This window comes from Eucyclogobius newberryi, unplaced genomic scaffold, assembly GCF_026437365.1.
Source record: "Eucyclogobius newberryi isolate DKJ021-1_F unplaced genomic scaffold, fEucNew1.0.hap1 SCAF_307, whole genome shotgun sequence".
In the NCBI taxonomy this organism is placed as follows: domain Eukaryota; kingdom Metazoa; phylum Chordata; class Actinopteri; order Gobiiformes; family Gobiidae; genus Eucyclogobius; species Eucyclogobius newberryi.
Genome location: NW_027315954.1, coordinates 12,867 through 35,205, shown reverse-complemented (window position 1 = coordinate 35,205; position 22,339 = coordinate 12,867). Strand labels below are relative to the sequence as shown.

At 51.7% G+C, this 22,339-nt stretch overlaps 1 protein-coding gene across 1 annotated transcript in view; it reads left to right on the top strand.

Annotated features, from left to right (window-relative positions):
• LOC140374733 (collagen alpha-1(XIV) chain-like) overlaps window positions 1-22,095 on the top strand; it is a gene marked incomplete at its 5' end in the record, with an annotated part of 78,006 nt that extends 55,911 nt beyond the window's left edge. Inside the window, 10 exons of the mRNA XM_072461730.1 lie at window positions 441-584; window positions 1,080-1,244; window positions 5,328-5,366; window positions 5,746-5,884; window positions 8,504-8,646; window positions 10,328-10,437; window positions 19,765-19,923; window positions 20,983-21,060; window positions 21,302-21,388; window positions 22,018-22,095. Of these exons, the coding sequence (XP_072317831.1) occupies window positions 441-584; window positions 1,080-1,244; window positions 5,328-5,366; window positions 5,746-5,884; window positions 8,504-8,646; window positions 10,328-10,437; window positions 19,765-19,923; window positions 20,983-21,060; window positions 21,302-21,388; window positions 22,018-22,095 (1,142 nt within the window). The remainder of the gene's footprint in view (window positions 1-440; window positions 585-1,079; window positions 1,245-5,327; window positions 5,367-5,745; window positions 5,885-8,503; window positions 8,647-10,327; window positions 10,438-19,764; window positions 19,924-20,982; window positions 21,061-21,301; window positions 21,389-22,017) is intronic.
• Between the last annotated feature and the right edge of the window lie 244 nt (window positions 22,096-22,339).

Here is a 22,339-nt window from a genome sequence, read left to right as displayed (position 1 = left end):
CGTGGCTACAGCGAGCGTGTGTGAGGGGCGTGGCTACAGCGACCGTGTGTGAGGGGCGTGGCTACAGCTAGTGTGTGTGAGGGGCGTGGTTACAGCTAGTGTGTGTGAGGGGCGTGGCTACAGCGAGCGTGTGTGAGGGGCGTGGCTACAGCGAGCGTGTGTGAGGGGCGTGGCTACAGCTAGTGTGTGTGAGGGGCGTGGCTACAGCGAGCGTGTGTGAGGGGCGTGGCTACAGCGAGCGTGTGTGAGGGGCGTGGCTACAGCGAGCGTGTGTGAGGGGCGTGGCTAAAGCGAGCGAGTGTGAGGGGCGTGGCTACAGCGAGCGTGTGTGAGGGGCGTGGCTAAAGCGAGCGTGTGTGAGGTGCGTGGCTAAAGCGAGCGTGTGTGAGGGGCGTGGCTTCTCTGCACACGTCTTTGTGGTTGACCTCTTGACCTCTCAGGACGGGCGATCCAGCACGTGCGGGAGCAGATCTTCACCTCAGAAGGAGGCGTGAGGAGAGGCGTCCCGAAGGTGCTGGTGGTTCTGACGGACGGACGGTCCCAGGACGACGTCAACAAGGTCTCCAAAGAGCTGCAGATGGAAGGTACGGGGCTAAACCAGGTCTAAACCAGGTCTAAACCAGGACTAAACCAGGTCTAAACCAGGTCTAAACCAGGTCTAAACCAGGTCTAAACCAGGTCTAAACCAGGACTAAACCAGGACTAAACCAGGTCTAAACCAGGTCTAAACCAGGACTAAACAAGGACTAAACCAGGTCTAAACCAGGACTAAACCAGGTCTAAACCAGGTCTAAACCAGGACTAAACCAGGACTAAACCAGGTCAAAACCAGGTCTAAACAAGGACTAAACCAGGTCTAAACCAGGACTAAACCAGGACTAAACAAGGACTAAACCAGGTCTAAACCAGGACTAAACCAGGACTAAACCAGGTCTAAACCAGGACTAAACCAGGACTAAACAAGGACTAAACCAGGTCTAAACCAGGACTAAACCAGGTCTAAACCAGGTCTAAACCCCTAGGGCCCCCGTGTGGAGAAGGTGCTCCTCGCCCTCCACAGCTGAATCGCTGTTTTTCAGGCTACATCGTGTTCGCCATCGGATTCGCCGACGCAGATTACGGCGAGTTGGTGAGCATCGCCAGCAAACCCAGCGAGAGACACGTGTTCTTCGTGGACGATCTCGACGCGTTCAAGAAAATCGAGGAGAAACTGGTGACGTTCGTGTGTGAAGCTGCTACGGCCAGTGAGTGTCCTCAGGAACGTGTGATCAACGTGTGAGGAACGTGTGAGGAACGTGTGAGGAACGTGTGAGGAACGTGTGAGGAACGTGTGATCAACGTGTGAGGAACGTGTGAGGAACGTGTGAGGAACATGTGATCAACGTGTGAGGAACGTGTGAGGAACATGTGAGGAACGTGTGAGGAACGTGTGAGGAACGTGTGAGGAACGTGTGGGGAACGTGTGAGGAACGTGTGAGGAACGTGTGAGGAACGTGTGGGGAACGTGTGAGGAACGTGTGAGGAACGTGTGAGGAACGTGTGAGGAACGTGTGAGGAACGTGTGAGGAACGTGTGATCAACGTGTGAAGAACGTGTGAGGAACGTGTGAGGAACGTGTGAGGAACGTGTGTGGAACATGTGAGGAACGTGTGTGGAACGTGTGTGGAACATGTGAGGAACGTGTGAGGAACGTGTGAGGAACGTGTGAGGAACGTGTGAGGAACGTGTGAGGAACGTGTGATCAACGTGTGAGGAACGTGTGATCAACGTGTGGTGAACGTGTGAGGAACGTGTGTGGAACGTGTGTGGAACATGTGAGGAACGTGTGAGGAACGTGTGAGGAACGTGTGAGGAACGTGTGAGGAACGTGTGAGGAACGTGTGATCAACGTGTGAGGAACGTGTGAGGAACGTGTGAGGAACGTGTGATCAACGTGTGAGGAACGTGTGAGGAACGTGTGAGGAACGTGTGATCAACGTGTGAGGAACGTGTGAGGAACGTGTGAGGAACATGTGATCAACGTGTGAGGAACGTGTGAGGAACGTGTGATCAACGTGTGAGGAACGTGTGAGGAACATGTGAGGAACGTGTGAGGAACGTGTGAGGAACGTGTGAGGAACGTGTGGGGAACGTGTGAGGAACGTGTGAGGAACGTGTGAGGAACGTGTGGGGAACGTGTGAGGAACGTGTGAGGAACGTGTGAGGAACGTGTGAGGAACGTGTGAGGAACGTGTGAGGAACGTGTGAGGAACGTGTGATCAACGTGTGAGGAACGTGTGAGGAACGTGTGAGGAACGTGTGAGGAACGTGTGTGGAACATGTGATCAACGTGTGAGGAACGTGTGAGGAACGTGTGTGGAACGTGTGAGGAACGTGTGATCAACGTGTGATCAACGTGTGAGGAACGTGTGAGGAACGTGTGAGGAACGTGTGAGGAACGTGTGTGGAACGTGTGAGGAACGTGTGATCAACGTGTGAGGAACGTGTGAGGAACGTGTGAGGAACGTGTGTGGAACGTGTGAGGAACGTGTGATCAACGTGTGAGGAACGTGTGAGGAACGTGTGAGGAAAGTGTGAGGAACGTGTGAGGAACGTGTGAGGAACGTGTGATCAACGTGTGAGGAACGTGTGAGGAACGTGTGAGGAACGTGTGAGGAACGTGTGAGGAACGTGTGAGGAACGTGTGATCAACGTGTGAAGAACGTGTGAGGAACGTGTGAGGAACGTGTGAGGAACGTGTGTGGAACATGTGAGGAACGTGTGTGGAACGTGTGTGGAACATGTGAGGAACGTGTGAGGAACGTGTGAGGAACGTGTGAGGAACGTGTGAGGAACGTGTGATGAACGTGTGATCAACGTGTGATCAACGTGTGGTGAACGTGTGAGGAACGTGTGTGGAACGTGTGTGGAACATGTGAGGAACGTGTGAGGAACGTGTGAGGAACGTGTGAGGAACGTGTGAGGAACGTGTGAGGAACGTGTGAGGAACGTGTGATCAACGTGTGAGGAACGTGTGAGGAACGTGTGAGGAACGTGTGATCAACGTGTGAGGAACGTGTGAGGAACGTGTGAGGAACGTGTGAGGAACGTGTGATCAACGTGTGAGGAACGTGTGAGGAACGTGTGAGGAACATGTGATCAACGTGTGAGGAACGTGTGAGGAACGTGTGATCAACGTGTGAGGAACGTGTGAGGAACATGTGAGGAACGTGTGAGGAACGTGTGAGGAACGTGTGAGGAACGTGTGGGGAACGTGTGAGGAACGTGTGAGGAACGTGTGAGGAACGTGTGGGGAACGTGTGAGGAACGTGTGAGGAACGTGTGAGGAACGTGTGAGGAACGTGTGAGGAACGTGTGATCAACGTGTGATCAACGTGTGAGGAACGTGTGAGGAACGTGTGAGGAACGTGTGAGGAACGTGTGAGGAACGTGTGTGGAACATGTGATCAACGTGTGAGGAACGTGTGAGGAACGTGTGTGGAACGTGTGAGGAACGTGTGATCAACGTGTGATCAACGTGTGAGGAACGTGTGAGGAACGTGTGAGGAACGTGTGAGGAACGTGTGTGGAACGTGTGAGGAACGTGTGATCAACGTGTGAGGAACGTGTGAGGAACGTGTGAGGAACGTGTGAGGAACGTGTGAGGAACGTGTGAGGAACGTGTGTGGAACATGTGATCAACGTGTGAGGAACGTGTGATCACCGTGTGAGGAACGTGTGAGGAACGTGTGAGGAACGTGTGAGGAACGTGTGTGGAACGTGTGATCAACTTTTGAGGAACGTGTGAGGAACGTGTGGGGAACGTGTGAGGAACGTGTGAGGAACGTGTGAGGAACGTGTGAGGAACGTGTGAGGAACGTGTGAGGAACGTGTGGGGAACGTGTGAGGAACGTGTGAGGAACGTGTGAGGAACGTGTGAGGAACGTGTGTGGAACGTGTGAGGAACGTGTGAGGAACGTGTGAGGAATGTGTGAGGAACGTGTGAGGAACGTGTGGGGAACGTGTGGGGAACGTGTGAGGAACGTGTGAGGAACGTGTGAGGAACGTGTGAGGAACGTGTGGGGAACGTGTGAGGAACGTGTGGGGAACGTGTGAGGAACGTGTGAGCAACGTGTGGGGAACGTGTGATCAACGTGTGAGGAACGTGTGAGGAACGTGTGGGGAACGTGTGAGGAACGTGTGGGGAACGTCTGAGGAACGTGTGGGGAACGTGTGAGGAACGTGTGAGGAACGTGTGAGGAACGTGTGATCAACGTGTGAGGAACGTGTGAGGAACGTGTGAGGAACGTGTGAGGAACGTGTGATCAACGTGTGAGGAACGTGTGAGGAACGTGTGAGGAACGTGTGAGGAACGTGTGAGGAACGTGTGATCAACGTGTGAGGAACGTGTGAGGAACGTGTGAGGAACGTGTGAGGAACGTGTGAGGAACGTGTGAGGAACGTGTGGGGAACGTGTGAGGAACGTGTGAGGAACGTGTGAGGAACGTGTGGGGAACGTGTGAGGAACGTGTGAGGAACGTGTGAGGAACGTGTGAGGAACGTGTGAGGAACGTGTGAGGAACGTGTGTGGAACATGTGATCAACGTGTGATCAATGTGTGAGGAACGTGTGAGGAACGTGTGTGGAACGTGTGAGGAACGTGTGATCAACGTGTGAGGAACGTGTGAGGAACGTGTGATCAACGTGTGAGGAACGTGTGAGGAACGTGTGAGGAACGTGTGAGGAACGTGTGAGGAACGTGTGTGGAACGTGTGAGGAACGTGTGATCAACGTGTGAGGAACGTGTGAGGAACGTGTGAGGAACGTGTGTGGAACGTGTGAGGAACGTGTGATCAACGTGTGAGGAACGTGTGAGGAACGTGTGATCAACGTGTGAGGAACGTGTGAGGAACGTGTGAGGAACGTGTGAGGAACGTGTGATCAACGTGTGAGGAACGTGTGAGGAACGTGTGAGGAACGTGTGAGGAACGTGTGTGGAACATGTGATCAACGTGTGAGGAACGTGTGAGGAACGTGTGAGGAACGTGTGAGGAACGTGTGTGGAACGTGTGATCAACGTGTGAGGAACGTGTGAGGAACGTGTGGGGAACGTGTGAGGAACGTGTGAGGAACGTGTGAGGAACGTGTGGGGAACGTGTGAGGAACGTGTGAGGAACGTGTGAGGAACGTGTGAGGAACGTGTGAGGAACGTGTGGGGAACGTGTGGGGAACGTGTGAGGAACGTGTGATCAACGTGTGAGGAACGTGTGTGGAACATGTGAGGAACATGTGAGGAAGGTGTGGGGAACATGCTGAGCATCTCTGACTCACATGTGTTCTGATTCCAGCTTGTCCTTCTGTTCCAATGAGTGGCAGCACCACCCCAGGTAAGTGACTCCACCCCCAAACACCATATAATTAACTCCGCCCCCTGTCACCATATAATTAACTCCGCCCCTGTCACCATATAATTAACTCCGCCCCCTGTCACCATATAATTAGCTCCGCCCCCTGTCACCATATAATTAACTCCGCCCCCTGTCACCATATAATTAACTCTGCCCCCTGTCACCATATAATTAACTCCGCCCCCACACATTTTCATCATGTTTTGTGTTGGTGAAAATGGCCAGAATTGCACATATTTTGGATGTATAAATATAGGAACATTGATATTAATTACAAAATCATTTACAGAAGAGATTTGCGTACTAGAACTAGAACTAGAACTGGAACTAGAAGTGACCTTGAGTGTTTCTCTCGGAGGGTTCCGGATGATGGAGCTGTTCGGTCTGGTGGAGGACAGATACAGCGCTCTGTCCGGAGTCTCTCTCGTCCCTGGAACTTTCAACACTTTCCCCTGTTTCCGACTTCACAGCAACGCACTGCTCGCCCAGCCCACCAAGTAACACACACACACACACACACACATGTAACACACACACACACACACACACACACATGTAACACACACACACACACACACACACACACACATGTAACACACACACACACACACACATGTAACACACACACACACACACACATGTAACACACACACACACACACACACACACACACATGTAACGTACACATGTAACATACACACACACACTCACATGTAACACACACACGTAACACACACACACATGTAACACACACACATGTAACACACACACACACACACACACATGTAACACACACACACACACACACATGTAACACACACACACACACACACACGTAACACACACACACACACACACACATGTAACACACACACACACACACACACACACACATGTAACACACACACACACATGTAACACACACACACACACACACATGTAACACACACACACACACACACATGTAACACACACACACACACACACACACACACACATGTAACGTACACATGTAACATACACACACACACTCACATGTAACACACACACGTAACACACACACACATGTAACACACACACATGTAACACACACACACACACACACACATGTAACACACACACACACACACACACATGTAACACACACACACACACACACACACACATGTAACACACACACACACACACACACACACATGTAACACACACACACACACACACACATGTAACACACACACACACACACACACACATGTAACACACACACACACACACACATGTAACACACACACACACACACACACACACACACACACATGTAACACACACACACACACACACACACACACATGTAACACACACACACACACACACATGTAACACACACACACACACACACACATGTAACACACACACACACATGTAACACACACACACACACACACACACACATGTAACACACACACACACACACACACACACATGTAACACACACACACACACACACATGTAACACACACACACACACACACACACACACATGTAACACACACACACACACACACACATGTAACACACACACACACACACACACATGTAACACACACACACACACACACACACATGTAACACACACACACACACACACACACACACATGTAACACACACACACACACACACACACACACACATGTAACACACACACACACACACACACACACACATGTAACGTACACATGTAACATACACACACATGTAACACACACACATGTAACACACACACACACACACATGTAACACACACACACACACACACACATGTAACACACACACACACACACACACACACACACACACATGTAACACACACACACACACACACATGTAACACACACACATGTAACACACACACACACACATGTAACACACACACACACACACACATGTAACACACACACACACACACACATGTAACACACACACACACACACACACATGTAACACACACACACACACACACACACATGTAACACACACACACACATGTAACACACACACATGTAACACACACACACACACACACACACATGTAACACACACACACACACACACACACATGTAACACACACACACATGTAACACACACACACACACACACATGTAACACACACACACATGTAACACACACACACACATGTAACACACACACACACACACACACACACATGTAACACACACACACACACATGAAACACACACACACACACACACACAAACACACGCACACACACACACATGTAACACACACACACACACACACATGTAACACACACACACACACACATGTAACACACACACACATGTAACACACACACACACATGTAACACACACACACACACACACACACACACACATGTAACACACACACACACATGAAACACACACACACACACACACACAAACACACGCACACATGTAACACACACACACACACATACACACACACACATGTAACACACACACACACACACATGTAACACACACACACACACACATGTAACACACACACACATGTAACACACACACACACACACATGTAACACACACACACACACATACACACACACACATGTAACACACACACACACACATGTAACACACACACACATGTAACACACACACACACACACAAACACACGCACACACACACATGTAACACACACACACACACACACACACACACACACACACATGTAACACACACACACACACATGAAACACACACACACAAACACACGCACACACACACATGTAACACACACACACACACACACACACATGTAACACACACACACACACACATGAAACACACACACACTTCTGAGGTCAAATGTACTTTTTGGGGCATTATTGCTCGTCATAAGTAAACCTGACATTATATTTATATTTAATTATATTTAACTGTTCACAAAACACTCACGACAAAAGTCAAGATCTTCTGCTGTTTTTAATAAATCATCACAGACCAGATCCATTTACTGAATGTGAGGGACTCAAACCAGGCACCTTCTGGCCGCGGGGCGCTCTGCTCTGACCATGCTCTGTGCTCGGTAGGTTCCTGCACCCTGAAGGCCTGCCCTCGGACTACACCATCTCGCTGCTCTTCAGGCTCCTCCCAGACACGCCCCCGGAGCCTTTCGCCCTGTGGGAAATCCTGGACAAGAGCAACGAGCCGGTGGTGGGCGTCATCCTGGACAGTGAGTGACACACGAGGGCGCCGCCCCCCTCCCCGAAAACATCCTGACACACGGCCACACGAGGGCGCCGCCCCCTCCCCCAAAACATCCTGACACACGGCCACACGAGGGCGCCGCCCCCTCCCCCAAAACATCCTGACACACGGCCACACGAGGGCGCCGCCCCCTCCCCCAAAACATCCTGACACACGGCCACACGAGGGCGCCGCCCCCCTCCTGAGAACATCCTGACACACGGCCACACGAGGGCGCCGCCCCCCTCCGCGAGAACATCCTGACACACGGCCACACGAGGGCGCCGCCCCCCTCCGCGAGAACATCCTGACACACGGCCACACGAGGGCGCCGCCCCCCTCCGCGAGAACATCCTGACACACGGCCACACGAGGGCGCCGCCCCCCTCCGCGAGAACATCCTGACACACGGCCACACGAGGGCGCCGCCCCCCTCCGCGAGGACATCCTGACACACGGCCACACGAGGGCGCCGCCCCCCTCCGCGAGAACATCCTGACACACGGCCACACGAGGGCGCCGCCCCCCTCCACGAGGACATCCTGACACACGGCCACACGAGGGCGCCGCCCCCCTCCACGAGGACATCCTGACACACGGCCACACGAGGGCGCCGCCCCCCTCCGCGAGAACATCCTGACACACGGCCACACGAGGGCGCCGCCCCCCTCCGCGAGAACATCCTGACACACGGCCACACGAGGGCGCCGCCCCCCTCCGCGAGAACATCCTGACACACGGCCACACGAGGGCGCCGCCCCCCTCCGCGAGAACATCCTGACACACGGCCACACGAGGGCGCCGCCCCCCTCCGCGAGGACATCCTGACACACGGCCACACGAGGGCGCCGCCCCCCTCCGCGAGAACATCCTGACACACGGCCACACGAGGGCGCCGCCCCCCTCCGCGAGGACATCCTGACACACGGCCACACGAGGGCGCCGCCCCCCTCCTGAGAACATCCTGACACACGGCCACACGAGGGCGCCGCCCCCCTCCGCGAGAACATCCTGACACACGGCCACACGAGGGCGCCGCCCCCCTCCGCGAGAACATCCTGACACACGGCCACATGAGGGCGCCGCCCCCCTCCACGAGGACATCCTGACACACGGCCACACGAGGGCGCCGCCCCCCTCCACGAGGACATCCTGACACACGGCCACACGAGGGCGCCGCCCCCCTCCGCGAGAACATCCTGACACACGGCCACACGAGGGCGCCGCCCCCCTCCGCGAGAACATCCTGACACACGGCCACACGAGGGCGCCGCCCCCCTCCGCGAGAACATCCTGACACACGGCCACACGAGGGCGCCGCCCCCCTCCGCGAGAACATCCTGACACACGGCCACACGAGGGCGCCGCCCCCCTCCTGAGAACATCCTGACACACGGCCACACGAGGGCGCCGCCCCCCTCCTGAGAACATCCTGACACACGGCCACACGAGGGCGCCACGTTTATTTACAGACAGAGCAGACAAAAGTACTTTCAAAACACTGAAATACTCGACTGTACAACTAACAAGCTCAATACAAAGTGAAAAGAATCTAACTTGATTTAAAACTCACGAAAAGCTCAAACTGGTTCAGCATCAGGGGATAAGAGCCGGTTCTTTCATGACTGGATTTACATTTATTTCACGTTTTCTGTTCATTTTCGCAGATGGAGGAAAAACGCTCACGTTTTTTAACAATGATTATAAAGGAGACTTTCAGACCGTGACCTTTGAGGGGCCAGAAATCAACAAACTCTTCTACGGGAGCTTCCATAAGGTACTGACATGACTCTGATAATACATGTTAATAATGCCTGATATTACATGTTAATAAAGGGCCTGATAATACATGTTAATAAAGGGCCTGATAATACATGTTAATAAAGGGCCTGATATTACATGTTAATAAAGGGCCTGATATTACATGTTAATAAAGGGCCTGATATTACATGTTAATAAAGGGCCTGATATTACATGTTAATAATGGGCATGATATTACATGTTAATAAAGGGCCTGATAATACATGTTAATAAAGGGCCTGATAATACATGTTAATAAAGGGCCTGATATTACATGTTAATAAAGGGCCTGATAATACATGTTAATAAAGGGCCTGATATTACATGTTAATAATGGGCATGATATTACATGTTAATAAAGGGCCTGATATTACATGTTAATAAGGCCTGATAATACATGTTAATAATGGGCCTGATATTACATGTTAATAAAGGGCCTGATATTACATGTTAATAAAGGGCCTGATATTACATGTTAATAAAGGGCCTGATATTACATGTTAATAAAGGGCCTGATAATACATGTTAATAAAGGGCCTGATATTACATGTTAATAAAGGGCCTGATAATACATGTTAATAAAGGGCCTGATAATACATGTTAATAAAGGGCCTGATATTACATGTTAATAAAGGGCCTGATATTACATGTTAATAATGGGCATGATATTACATGTTAATAAAGGGCCTGATAATACATGTTAATAAAGGGCCTGATATTACATGTTAATAAAGGGCCTGATAATACATGTTAATAAAGGGCCTGATATTACATGTTAATAAAGGGCCTGATAATACATGTTAATAAAGGGCCTGATAATACATGTTAATAAAGGGCCTGATAATACATGTTAATAAAGGGCCTGATATTACATGTTAATAAAGGGCCTGATATTACATGTTAATAAAGGGCCTGATAATACATGTTAATAAAGGGCCTGATATTACATGTTAATAAAGGGCCTGATAATACATGTTAATAAAGGGCCTGATATTACATGTTAATAAAGGGCCTGATATTACATGTTAATAAAGGGCCTGATAATACATGTTAATAAAGGGCCTGATATTACATGTTAATAAAGGGCCTGATAATACATGTTAATAAAGGGCCTGATAATACATGTTAATAAAGGGCCTGATATTACATGTTAATAAAGGGCCTGATAATACATGTTAATAAAGGGCCTGATAATACATGTTAATAAAGGGCCTGATATTACATGTTAATAAAGGGCCTGATAATACATGTTAATAAAGGGCCTGATAATACATGTTAATAAAGGGCCTGATATTACATGTTAATAAAGGGCCTGATAATACATGTTAATAAAGGGCCTGATAATACATGTTAATAAAGGGCCTGATAATACATGTTAATAAAGGGCCTGATATTACATGTTAATAAAGGGCCTGATAATACATGTTAATAAAGGGCCTGATATTACATGTTAATAAAGGGCCTGATATTACATGTTAATAAAGGGCCTGATAATACATGTTAATAAAGGGCCTGATATTACATGTTAATAAAGGGCCTGATATTACATGTTAATAAAGGGCCTGATATTACATGTTAATAAAGGGCCTGATATTACATGTTAATAAAGGGCCTGATATTACATGTTAATAAAGGGCCTGATATTACATGTTAATAAAGGGCCTGATAATACATGTTAATAAAGGGCCTGATATTACATGTTAATAAAGGGCCTGATATTACATGTTAATAAAGGGCCTGATAATACATGTTAATAAAGGGCCTGATATTACATGTTAATAAAGGGCCTGATATTACATGTTAATAAAGGGCCTGATAATACATGTTAATAAAGGGCCTGATATTACATGTTAATAAAGGGCCTGATAATACATGTTAATAAAGGGCCTGATATTACATGTTAATAAAGGGCCTGATATTACATGTTAATAAAGGGCCTGATAATACATGTTAATAAAGGGCCTGATATTACATGTTAATAAAGGGCCTGATAATACATGTTAATAAAGGGCCTGATAATACATGTTAATAAAGGGCCTGATATTACATGTTAATAAAGGGCCTGATAATACATGTTAATAAAGGGCCTGATAATACATGTTAATAAAGGGCCTGATATTACATGTTAATAAAGGGCCTGATAATACATGTTAATAAAGGGCCTGATAATACATGTTAATAAAGGGCCTGATATTACATGTTAATAAAGGGCCTGATAATACATGTTAATAAAGGGCCTGATAATACATGTTAATAAAGGGCCTGATAATACATGTTAATAAAGGGCCTGATATTACATGTTAATAAAGGGCCTGATAATACATGTTAATAAAGGGCCTGATATTACATGTTAATAAAGGGCCTGATATTACATGTTAATAAAGGGCCTGATAATACATGTTAATAAAGGGCCTGATATTACATGTTAATAAAGGGCCTGATATTACATGTTAATAAAGGGCCTGATATTACATGTTAATAAAGGGCCTGATATTACATGTTAATAAAGGGCCTGATATTACATGTTAATAAAGGGCCTGATATTACATGTTAATAATGGGCATGATATTACATGTTAATAAAGGGCATGATATTACATGTTAATAAAGGGCCTGATATTACATGTTAATAAAGGGCCTGATATTACATGTTAATAAAGGGCCTGATATTACATGTTAATAAAGGGCCTGATATTACATGTTAATAACACAAAGCAGGGTTCGTCATGTTGAGTCACAGTTTTCAAAGTTCAGTGGAAAAAAAGTCACATTTTGAAGGTCCCAGAGCATTGTATTGTTCTCGTCTCAGACCCTCTGGGCATTATTTGATCATAATAAGTGTTGTGCAACACCTAAATACCTAAATAGCTGCGGTTCCTCTCGAGCACGGGGGCGGGGGGAGGGGGCGTGTTACAGGTACAGCGTGCTTCCTGGAGGAGGGGCTGAAACGGCGTGCTGCGTAACTCACCAGTCTGTTCGTCTGCTCATTCAAGGGGAAGGAGAGAGACTGTTTGCTAGTTAAAGACTGCAGGAATAAAAAAACACATGTATATGGACCAATAGCACTGTAAGAAGGCTAAACGCTCTGAAAAGTCAGTTTAACATGATATGGGACCTTTAACAAACAAAAACATCAGAAAAATACAATGGCTCGTTATACATATATATGACGTTATACTTTATACTTTTACCACTAGATGGCAGTGAAGATGACTGTGGGTCTGAGCTTCACAGACACAGGGTTACTCTGAGTGTCACACTACCGCCCCCTGCTGTAGTTGCATGTCTTAGACTTTGGACTTTATTCTTCAGAAGCACAGGAGTTCCAAGCACACAAGGTCCTCTTCTTCCTCTTCCTCCAACGACTGCCATCATGGGTCCCCGGAACCTGACTGCAAACAGGGGGCCTCCCCGCCCTGACTCCCGTCTCCATCCCGACTCCCATGCCCTGATTCCCACGCGGTGTTGATGTTTTATGGCGGTTCTTCCCACTCAGGACCTTTAGTTGCAAGGTCTCTCTCTCTATCTCTTTAGTTTGAGCGTTCTCTCTTTACACCAAGCGTTATCTCTTTGGTCTCGGCGTCTCCACTCGGCCCGACACAGAAAAAGGGGTACATCTTCTCTTTGGGGGTCCCTGTGTGCTCTTTGGGGGCCCATGTGTGCGTGTGCAGATGAGTCCCGTCCTCTGCGTCATAGAAGGACACTTTCCCTCTGTCACAGTCCAGTTTGACCCTGACCCTCCGCGGCGGCGCCCCCTGCAGTCCCACTTGTTTTCTGCCGTCCGTGTACTTCCCGTCCCGGTGGCACAGACGCCAGAGGGGAGCAGCCGGAAGTTGTCCTGTCTGACCGAGCGGAGGTCGTTGGCCACGCACAGCCACTGCCCCGCCGTGTCCGGGTCATGCGTGACCGGGACAAGCGTGACGCCTGTTGAGACAGAAAGAGACCATTTGAACGTGTAAAGGGGACAACGGGAAGCGAAACAGGACAAATATTATAAAATATGAAACATCAAAAGTGTTTTAGTGACAGTGAAAGCCTCAGACACGTGTGAGCGTCCTCCAGGGGGCGCTGTCCTCAGACACATGTGAGCGTCCTCCAGGGGGCGCTGTCCTCAGACACATGTGAGCGTCCTCCAGGGGGCGCTGTCCTCAGACACATGTGAGCGTCCTCCAGGGGGCGCTGTCCTCAGACACATGTGAGCGTCCTCCAGGGGGCGCTGTCCTCAGACACACGTGAGCGTCCTCCAAGGGGGCGCTGTCCTCAGACACACGTGAGCGTCCTCCAGGGGGCGCTGTCCTCAGACACACGTGAGCGTCCTCCAGGGGGCGCTGTCCTCAGACACATGTGAGCGTCCTCCAGGGGGCGCTGTCCTCAGACACATGTGAGCGTCCTCCAGGGGGCGCTGTCCTCAGACACATGTGAGCGTCCTCCAGGGGGCGCTGTCCTCAGACACATGTGAGCGTCCTCCAGGGGGCGCTGTCCTCAGACACATGTGAGCGTCCTCCAGGGGGCGCTGTCCTCAGACACACGTGAGCGTCCTCCAGGGGGCGCTGTCCTCAGACACATGTGAGCGTCCTCCATCGGGCGCTGTCCTCAGACACATGTGAGCGTCCTCCAGGGGGTGCTGTCCTCAGACACATGTGAGCGTCCTCCAGGGGGTGCTGTCCTCAGACACATGTGAGCGTCCTCCTGGGGGCGCTGTCCTCAGACACACGTGAGCGTCCTCCAGGGGGCGCTGTCCTCAGACACACGTGACGTCCTCCAGGGGGCGCTGTCCTCAGACACACGTGAGCGTCCTCCAGGGGGCGCTGTCCTCAGACACATGTGAGCGTCCTCCAGGGGGCGCTGTCCTCAGACACATGTGAGCGTCCTCCAGGGGGCGCTGTCCTCAGACACACGTGAGCGTCCTCCAGGGGGCGCTGTCCTCAGACACACGTGAGCGTCCTCCAGGGGGCGCTGTCCTCAGACACGCGTGAGCGTCCTCCAGGGGGCGCTGTCCTCAGACACACGTGACGTCCTCCAGGGGGCGCTGTCCTCAGACACACGTGAGCGTCCTCCAGGGGGCGCTGTCCTCAGACACGTGTGAGTGTCCTCCAGGGGGCTGTCCTCAGACACATGTGAGCGTCCTCCAGGGGGTGCTGTCCTCAGACACATGTGAGCGTCCTCCAGGGGGCGCTGTCCTCAGACACACGTGAGCGTCCTCCAGGGGGCGCTGTCCTCAGACACACGTGAGCGTCCTCCAGGGGGCGCTGTCCTCAGACACACGTGAGCGTCCTCCAGGGGGCGCTGTCCTCAGACACACGTGAGCGTCCTCCAGGGGGCGCTGTCCTCAGACACACGTGACGTCCTCCAGGGGGCGCTGTCCTCAGACACACGTGAGCGTCCTCCAGGGGGCGCTGTCCTCAGACACGTGTGAGTGTCCTCCAGGGGGCTGTCCTCAGACACGTGTGAGCGTCCTCCAGGGGGCGCTGTCCTCAGACACGTGTGAGCGTCCTCCAGGGGGCGCTGTCCTCAGACACGTGTGAGTGTACTCCAGGGGGCGCTGTCCTCAGACACGTGTGAGCGTCCTCCAGGGGGCGCTGTCCTCAGACACGTGTGAGCGTCCTCCAGGGGGCGCTGTCCTCAGACACATGTGAGCGTCCTCCAGGGGGCGCTGTCCTCAGAGACACGTGAGCGTCCTCCAGGGGGCGCTGTCCTCAGACACGTGTGAGCGTCCTCCAGGGGGCGCTGTCCTCAGACACACGTGACGTCCTCCAGGGGGCGCTGTCCTCAGACACATGTGAGCGTCCTCCAGGGGGCGCTGTCCTCAGACACATGTGAGCGTCCTCCAGGGGGCGCTGTCCTCAGACACATGTGAGCGTCCTCCAGGGGGCGCTGTCCTCAGACACATGTGAGCGTCCTCCAGGGGGCGCTGTCCTCAGACACATGTGAGCGTCCTCCATCGGGCGCTGTCCTCAGACACATGTGAGCGTCCTCCAGGGGGTGCTGTCCTCAGACACATGTGAGCGTCCTCCAGGGGGCGCTGTCCTCAGACACATGTGAGCGTCCTCCAGGGGGCGCTGTCCTCAGACACACGTGAGCGTCCTCCAGGGGGCGCTGTCCTCAGACACATGTGAGCGTCCTCCAGGGGGCGCTGTCCTCAGACACATGTGAGCGTCCTCCAGGGGGTGCTGTCCTCAGACACACGTGAGCGTCCTCCAGGGGGCGCTGTCCTCAGACACACGTGACGTCCTCCAGGGGGCGCTGTCCTCAGACACACGTGAGCGTCCTCCAGGGGGCGCTGTCCTCAGACACATGTGAGCGTCCTCCAGGGGGCGCTGTCCTCAGACACATGTGAGCGTCCTCCAGGGGGCGCTGTCGTCAGACACACGTGAGCGTCCTCCAGGGGGCGCTGTCCTCAGACACGTGTGAGCGTCCTCCAGGGGGCGCTGTCCTCTGACACGTGTGAGCGTCCTCCAGGGGGCGCTGTCCTCAGACACACGTGAGCGTCCTCCAGGGGGCGCTGTCCTCAGACACACGTGACGTCCTCCAGGGGGCGCTGTCCTCAGACACATGTGAGCGTCCTCCAGGGGGCGCTGTCCTCAGACACACGTGAGCGTCCTCCAGGGGGCGCTGTCCTCAGACACGTGTGAGCGTCCTCCAGGGGGCGCTGTCCTCAGACACATGTGAGCGTCCTCCAGGGGGCGCTGTCCTCTGACACATGTGAGCGTCCTCCAGGGGGCGCTGTCCTCAGACACATGTGAGCGTCCTCCAGGGGGCGCTGTCCTCAGACACATGTGAGCGTCCTCCAGGGGGCGCTGTCCTCAGACACATGTGAGCGTCCTCCAGGGGGCGCTGTCCTCAGACACATGTGAGCGTCCTTCAGGGGGCGCTGTCCTCTGACACATGTGAGCGTCCTCCAGGGGGCGCTGTCCTCAGACACATGTGAGCGTCCTCCAGGGGGCGCTGTCCTCAGACACATGTGAGCGTCCTCCAGGGGGCGCTGTCCTCAGACACACGTGAGCGTCCTCCAGGGGGCGCTGTCCTCAGACACATGTGAGCGTCCTCCAGGGGGCTGTCCTCAGACACATGTGAGCGTCCTCCAGGGGGCTGTCCTCAGACACGTGTGAGCGTCCTCCAGGGGGCGCTGTCCTCAGACACACGTGAGCGTCCTCCAGGGGGCGCTGTCCTCAGACACACGTGACGTCCTCCAGGGGGCGCTATCCTCAGACACGTGTGAGCGTCCTCCAGGGGGCGCTGTCCTCAGACACGTGTGAGCGTCCTCCAGGGGGCGCTGTCCTCAGACACGTGTGAGCGTCCTCCAGGGGGCGCTGTCCTCAGACACGTGTGAGCGTCCTCCAGGGGGCGCTGTCCTCAGACACATGTGAGCGTCCTCCAGGGGGCGCTGTCCTCAGACACGTGTGAGCGTCCTCCAGGGGGCGCTGTCCTCAGACACGTGTGAGCGTCCTCCAGGGGGCGCTGTCCTCAGACACATGTGAGCGTCCTCCAGGGGGCGCTGTCCTCAGACACGTGTGAGCGTCCTCCAGGGGGCGCAGAAATATATTACGCACTTTAACACTAGTTTCACTTTTTGTGACGCTCAAATACAACTTTGAGGCGAGAACATTGTTTTTTCCATCCTTTGTAATAGAAAAGTAAACTAACTGACTTTTCTATCCTAGAAAATTGAAATACTTCCTTATTTATGTTGTAGACATAATAATAACATTAATATTCGACTCTATGCTGTTTTTTTTACCTGTTTTCCGCTGCGTGGGGGATTCAGGCTCGTCCTGTGACGGCGGCTTCTGGTTGAAAGATTCACTGAGTTTGTTTAAAGCAAAGTCCACGTCCAGAAAGTCTTTTGAGACCTTCCTGGTGCAGACGGGGCAGCGGCGGGTGGTCTGCGCCGCCCAGGACTCATCCAGGCAGTGGCAGCAGAAGCTGCGGCTGCAGCACAGAGACACAGGCTCTGTGAAGATGTCCTGACAAAGGGGACAGGTCAGGGACGCTCCCAAGTCCACCGCCGCCATCCCGCTCGGACAGAGGCGCTCTCAGAGTCTCTCTCGAGGCGCTCTCAGAGTCTCTCTCGAGGCGCTCTCAGAGTCTCTCTCGAGGCGCTCTCAGAGTCTCTCTAGAGACGCTCTCAGAGTCTCTCTAGAGACGCTCTCAGAGTCTCTCTCGAGGCGCTCTCAGAGTCTCTCTCGAGGCGCTCTCAGAGTCTCTCTAGAGACGCTCTCAGAGTCTCTCTCGAGACGCTCTCAGAGTCTCTCTCGAGGCGCTCTCAGAGTCTCTCTCGAGGCGCTCTCAGAGTCTCTCTAGAGACGCTCTCAGAGTCTCTCTCGAGGCGCTCTCAGAGTCTCTCTCGAGGCGCTCTCAGAGTCTCTCTCGAGGCGCTCTCAGAGTCTCTCTAGAGGCGCTCTCAGAGTCTCTCTCGAGGCGCTCTCAGAGTCTCTCTCGAGGCGCTCTCAGAGTCTCTCTAGAGACGCTCTCAGAGTCTCTCTCGAGGCGCTCTCAGAGTCTCTCTCGAGGCGCTCTCAGAGTCTCTCTCGAGGCGCTCTCAGAGTCTCTCTCGAGGCGCTCTCAGAGTCTCTCTCGAGGCGCTCTCAGAGTCTCTCTCGAGGCGCTCTCAGAGTCTCTCTAGAGGCACTCTCAGAGTCTCTCTAGAGGCACTCTCAGAGTCTCTCTCGAGGCGCTCTCAGAGTGTCTCTCGAGGCGCTCTCAGAGTCTCTCTCGAGGCGCTCTCAGAGTCTCTCTAGAGGCACTCTCAGAGTCTCTCTCGAGGCGCTCTCAGAGTGTCTCTCGAGGCGCTCTCAGAGTCTCTCTCGAGGCGCTCTCAGAGTGTCTCTCGAGGCGCTCTCAGAGTCTCTCTCGAGGCGCTCTCAGAGTCTCTCCCGAGACGCTCTCAGAGTCTCTCTCGAGGCGCTCTCAGAGTCTCTCTCGAGGCGCTCTCAGAGTCTCTCTTGAGGCGCTCCTTCCAGGTGACCGGTCGAGCCTCATGTGACTCGACTGGTTTTTCCACGTGAAGATTCAGATCTGAAGTCGTCAGACGCTTCTGTGAACACAGCGACCTAAGGCCTCTTGTGTTTGTCGTGGTTTTTACCGGATGAATAAAATAAATGATAGCACGTGTAGCATGTTTTTAGCATGTTTTTAACATCCTGATAACAATATTTAGTCGATATTATGTCAATCCAACAGAAATGTGCTGAATATGTATAACCATCTTACCATCGTTTCTTAAAATGTGATTATTTGTGTCTGTCTGTTTATTGTTTACGAGTTTTTTGTTTGTTTGTTTGTTTGTTTGTTTGTTTGTTGTCCAGCTCCACATCGCCGTGGGTAAAACCAGCGCCCGCGTCGTCATCGACTGTAAATCCGTGACGGAGAAGAGCCTAAACGCGGCGGGAAACATCAGCACGGAGGGAGTGGAGGTCCTGGGACGGATGGTGCGCTCCCGGGACAACCGCGACAACTCTGCCACGGTACGAGCCACGCTGCCCCCTGCTGGTGGTGTCGGGTCACGCGTGGTCGGCTGGAGGCCACAGCGCTGTGACCTGTGACCTGTGACATGTGACCTGTGACATGTGACCTGTGACATGTGACCTGTAACATCTGACCTGTGACATGTGACCTGTGACATGTGACCTCTGACCTGTGAATTGTGACCTGTGACATGTGACCTGTGACATGTGACCTCTGACCTGTGACATGTGACCTGTGACATGTGACCTGTGACATGTGACCTGTGACATCTGACCTGTGACATGTGACCTCTGAACTGTGACCTGTGACATCTGACCTGTGACATGTGACCTGTGACATGTGACCTCTGACCTGTGACATGTGACCTGTGACCTCTGAACTGTGACCTGTGACATCTGACCTGTGACATGTGACCTGTGACATGTGACCTCTGACCTGTGACATGTGACCTGTGACCTCTGAACTGTGACCTGTGACATCTGACCTGTGACTTGTGACATGTGACCTCTGACCTGTGACCTGTGACCTGTGACATGTGACCTGTGACCTGTGACATGTGACATGTGACCTGTGACCTGTGACCTGTGACCTGTGACCTCTGACCTGTGACATGTGACCTGTGACATGTGACCTGTGACCTGTGACCTGTGACCTGTGACATGTGACATGTGACCTGTGACCTGTGACCTGTGACATGTGACATGTGACATGTGACATGTGACCTGTGACCTGTGACCTGTGACCTGTGACCTGTGACATGTGACCTGTGACATGTGACCTGTGACCTGTGACATGTGACATGTGACCTGTGACCTGTGACCTGTGACATGTGACATGTGACATGTGACCTGTGACCTGTGACCTGTGACATGTGACCTGTGACATGTGACCTGTGACATGTGACATGTGACCTGTGACATGTGACCTGTGACCCGTGACCTGTGACCTGTGACCTGACGATAGTGTGAGTGGAAATATCACTCGTTTGGACGTTCACCACATTTTCTTGGACAAACTCAAGCCGGCTCTGACGCTGTGATGTGACTGTTGTGTTTCAGTTGGAGCTGCAGAGTTTCGACATCGTGTGCAGTACGTCGTGGGCAAACCGGGACAAATGCTGCGAGCTGCCGGGCCTGGTGAGCTGCGTTTGACCCCGTACTCTCCCTGGGCGTGGCTTCAGTCACTGGTTCAGTGTCTTTGGGAATACTCGACATATATCTTTAAACATATCACTCAAAAAGACTTCTTCTGACAACATTTGACCCGGGTTTAGGTCAAACATGTTTCCTGTGTTTCTTCTGCTCACGACGTGTTTTAGAGTTCAATAAACATTTGATCCAGTTTCCATAAATCACTGATGAACGTTTGTTTGTCCAGAGGAAAGAGACGGACTGTCCAGCGATGCCCAAAGCCTGCACCTGCACCCAGGACAGCAAAGGGCCCCCAGGACTCCCAGGACCTCCAGTGAGCCCTGAGCACCCACAGAACACCCAGAGAGCACCCACAGATCACCCACAGAGCACCCACAGATCACCCACAGAGCACCCACAGAGCACCCACAGAGCACCCACAGAGCACCCACAGAGAAGCACCCACAGAGCACCCACAGAGCACCCACAGAGAAGCACCCACAGAGCACCCACAGAGCACCCACAGAGAAGCACCCACAGAGCACCCACAGAGCACCCACAGAGAAGCACCCACAGAGCACCCACAGAGCACCCACAGAGATTGATTGGTCAATTGGACTCACAATCAATCCAAATTAGATCTATTTGTTTTTGAATACCACACATAGAGATTGGCTTATATTCTGTCATAATTTATTCCAGTAAAACTTATTATTTCTCGTAGTATTTCTCTGGCCTGAGAAATAAGCTTTAGTTTCATCTTCAAACAGATGGAAAGAACCAGATGCCCTACATACAGAACAGAAATACATAGTAACATATTAATAAACACATTAGAACCTGTTCAATTATTTTCTAACTAATAATCCATATTTTTATTTTACGTAAATAAACCATGAAAAAAACACTGGTTTCACATGTTTTTAACTTTAAAACTCACCGTTCTTTTGTTTGTGACCAAAGGGAGGTCCTGGCATCAGAGGAGCCCGAGGAGACAGAGGAGAGCCCGGCCCAGTGGTAAGAGAACTCAAACAGGACTGATCATGATGATGATGATGATGATGATGATGATGATGAAGCTGATGATGAGAGTTCAGATGATGATGATGATGATGATGATGATGATGAGAGTTCAGATGATGATGATGATGATGATGATGAGAAGAGTCCAGATGATGATGATGATGATGATGATGATGATGATGATGATGATGATGATGATGATGATGAGAGTTCAGATGATGATGATGATGATGATGATGATGATGATGAGAGTTCAGATGAT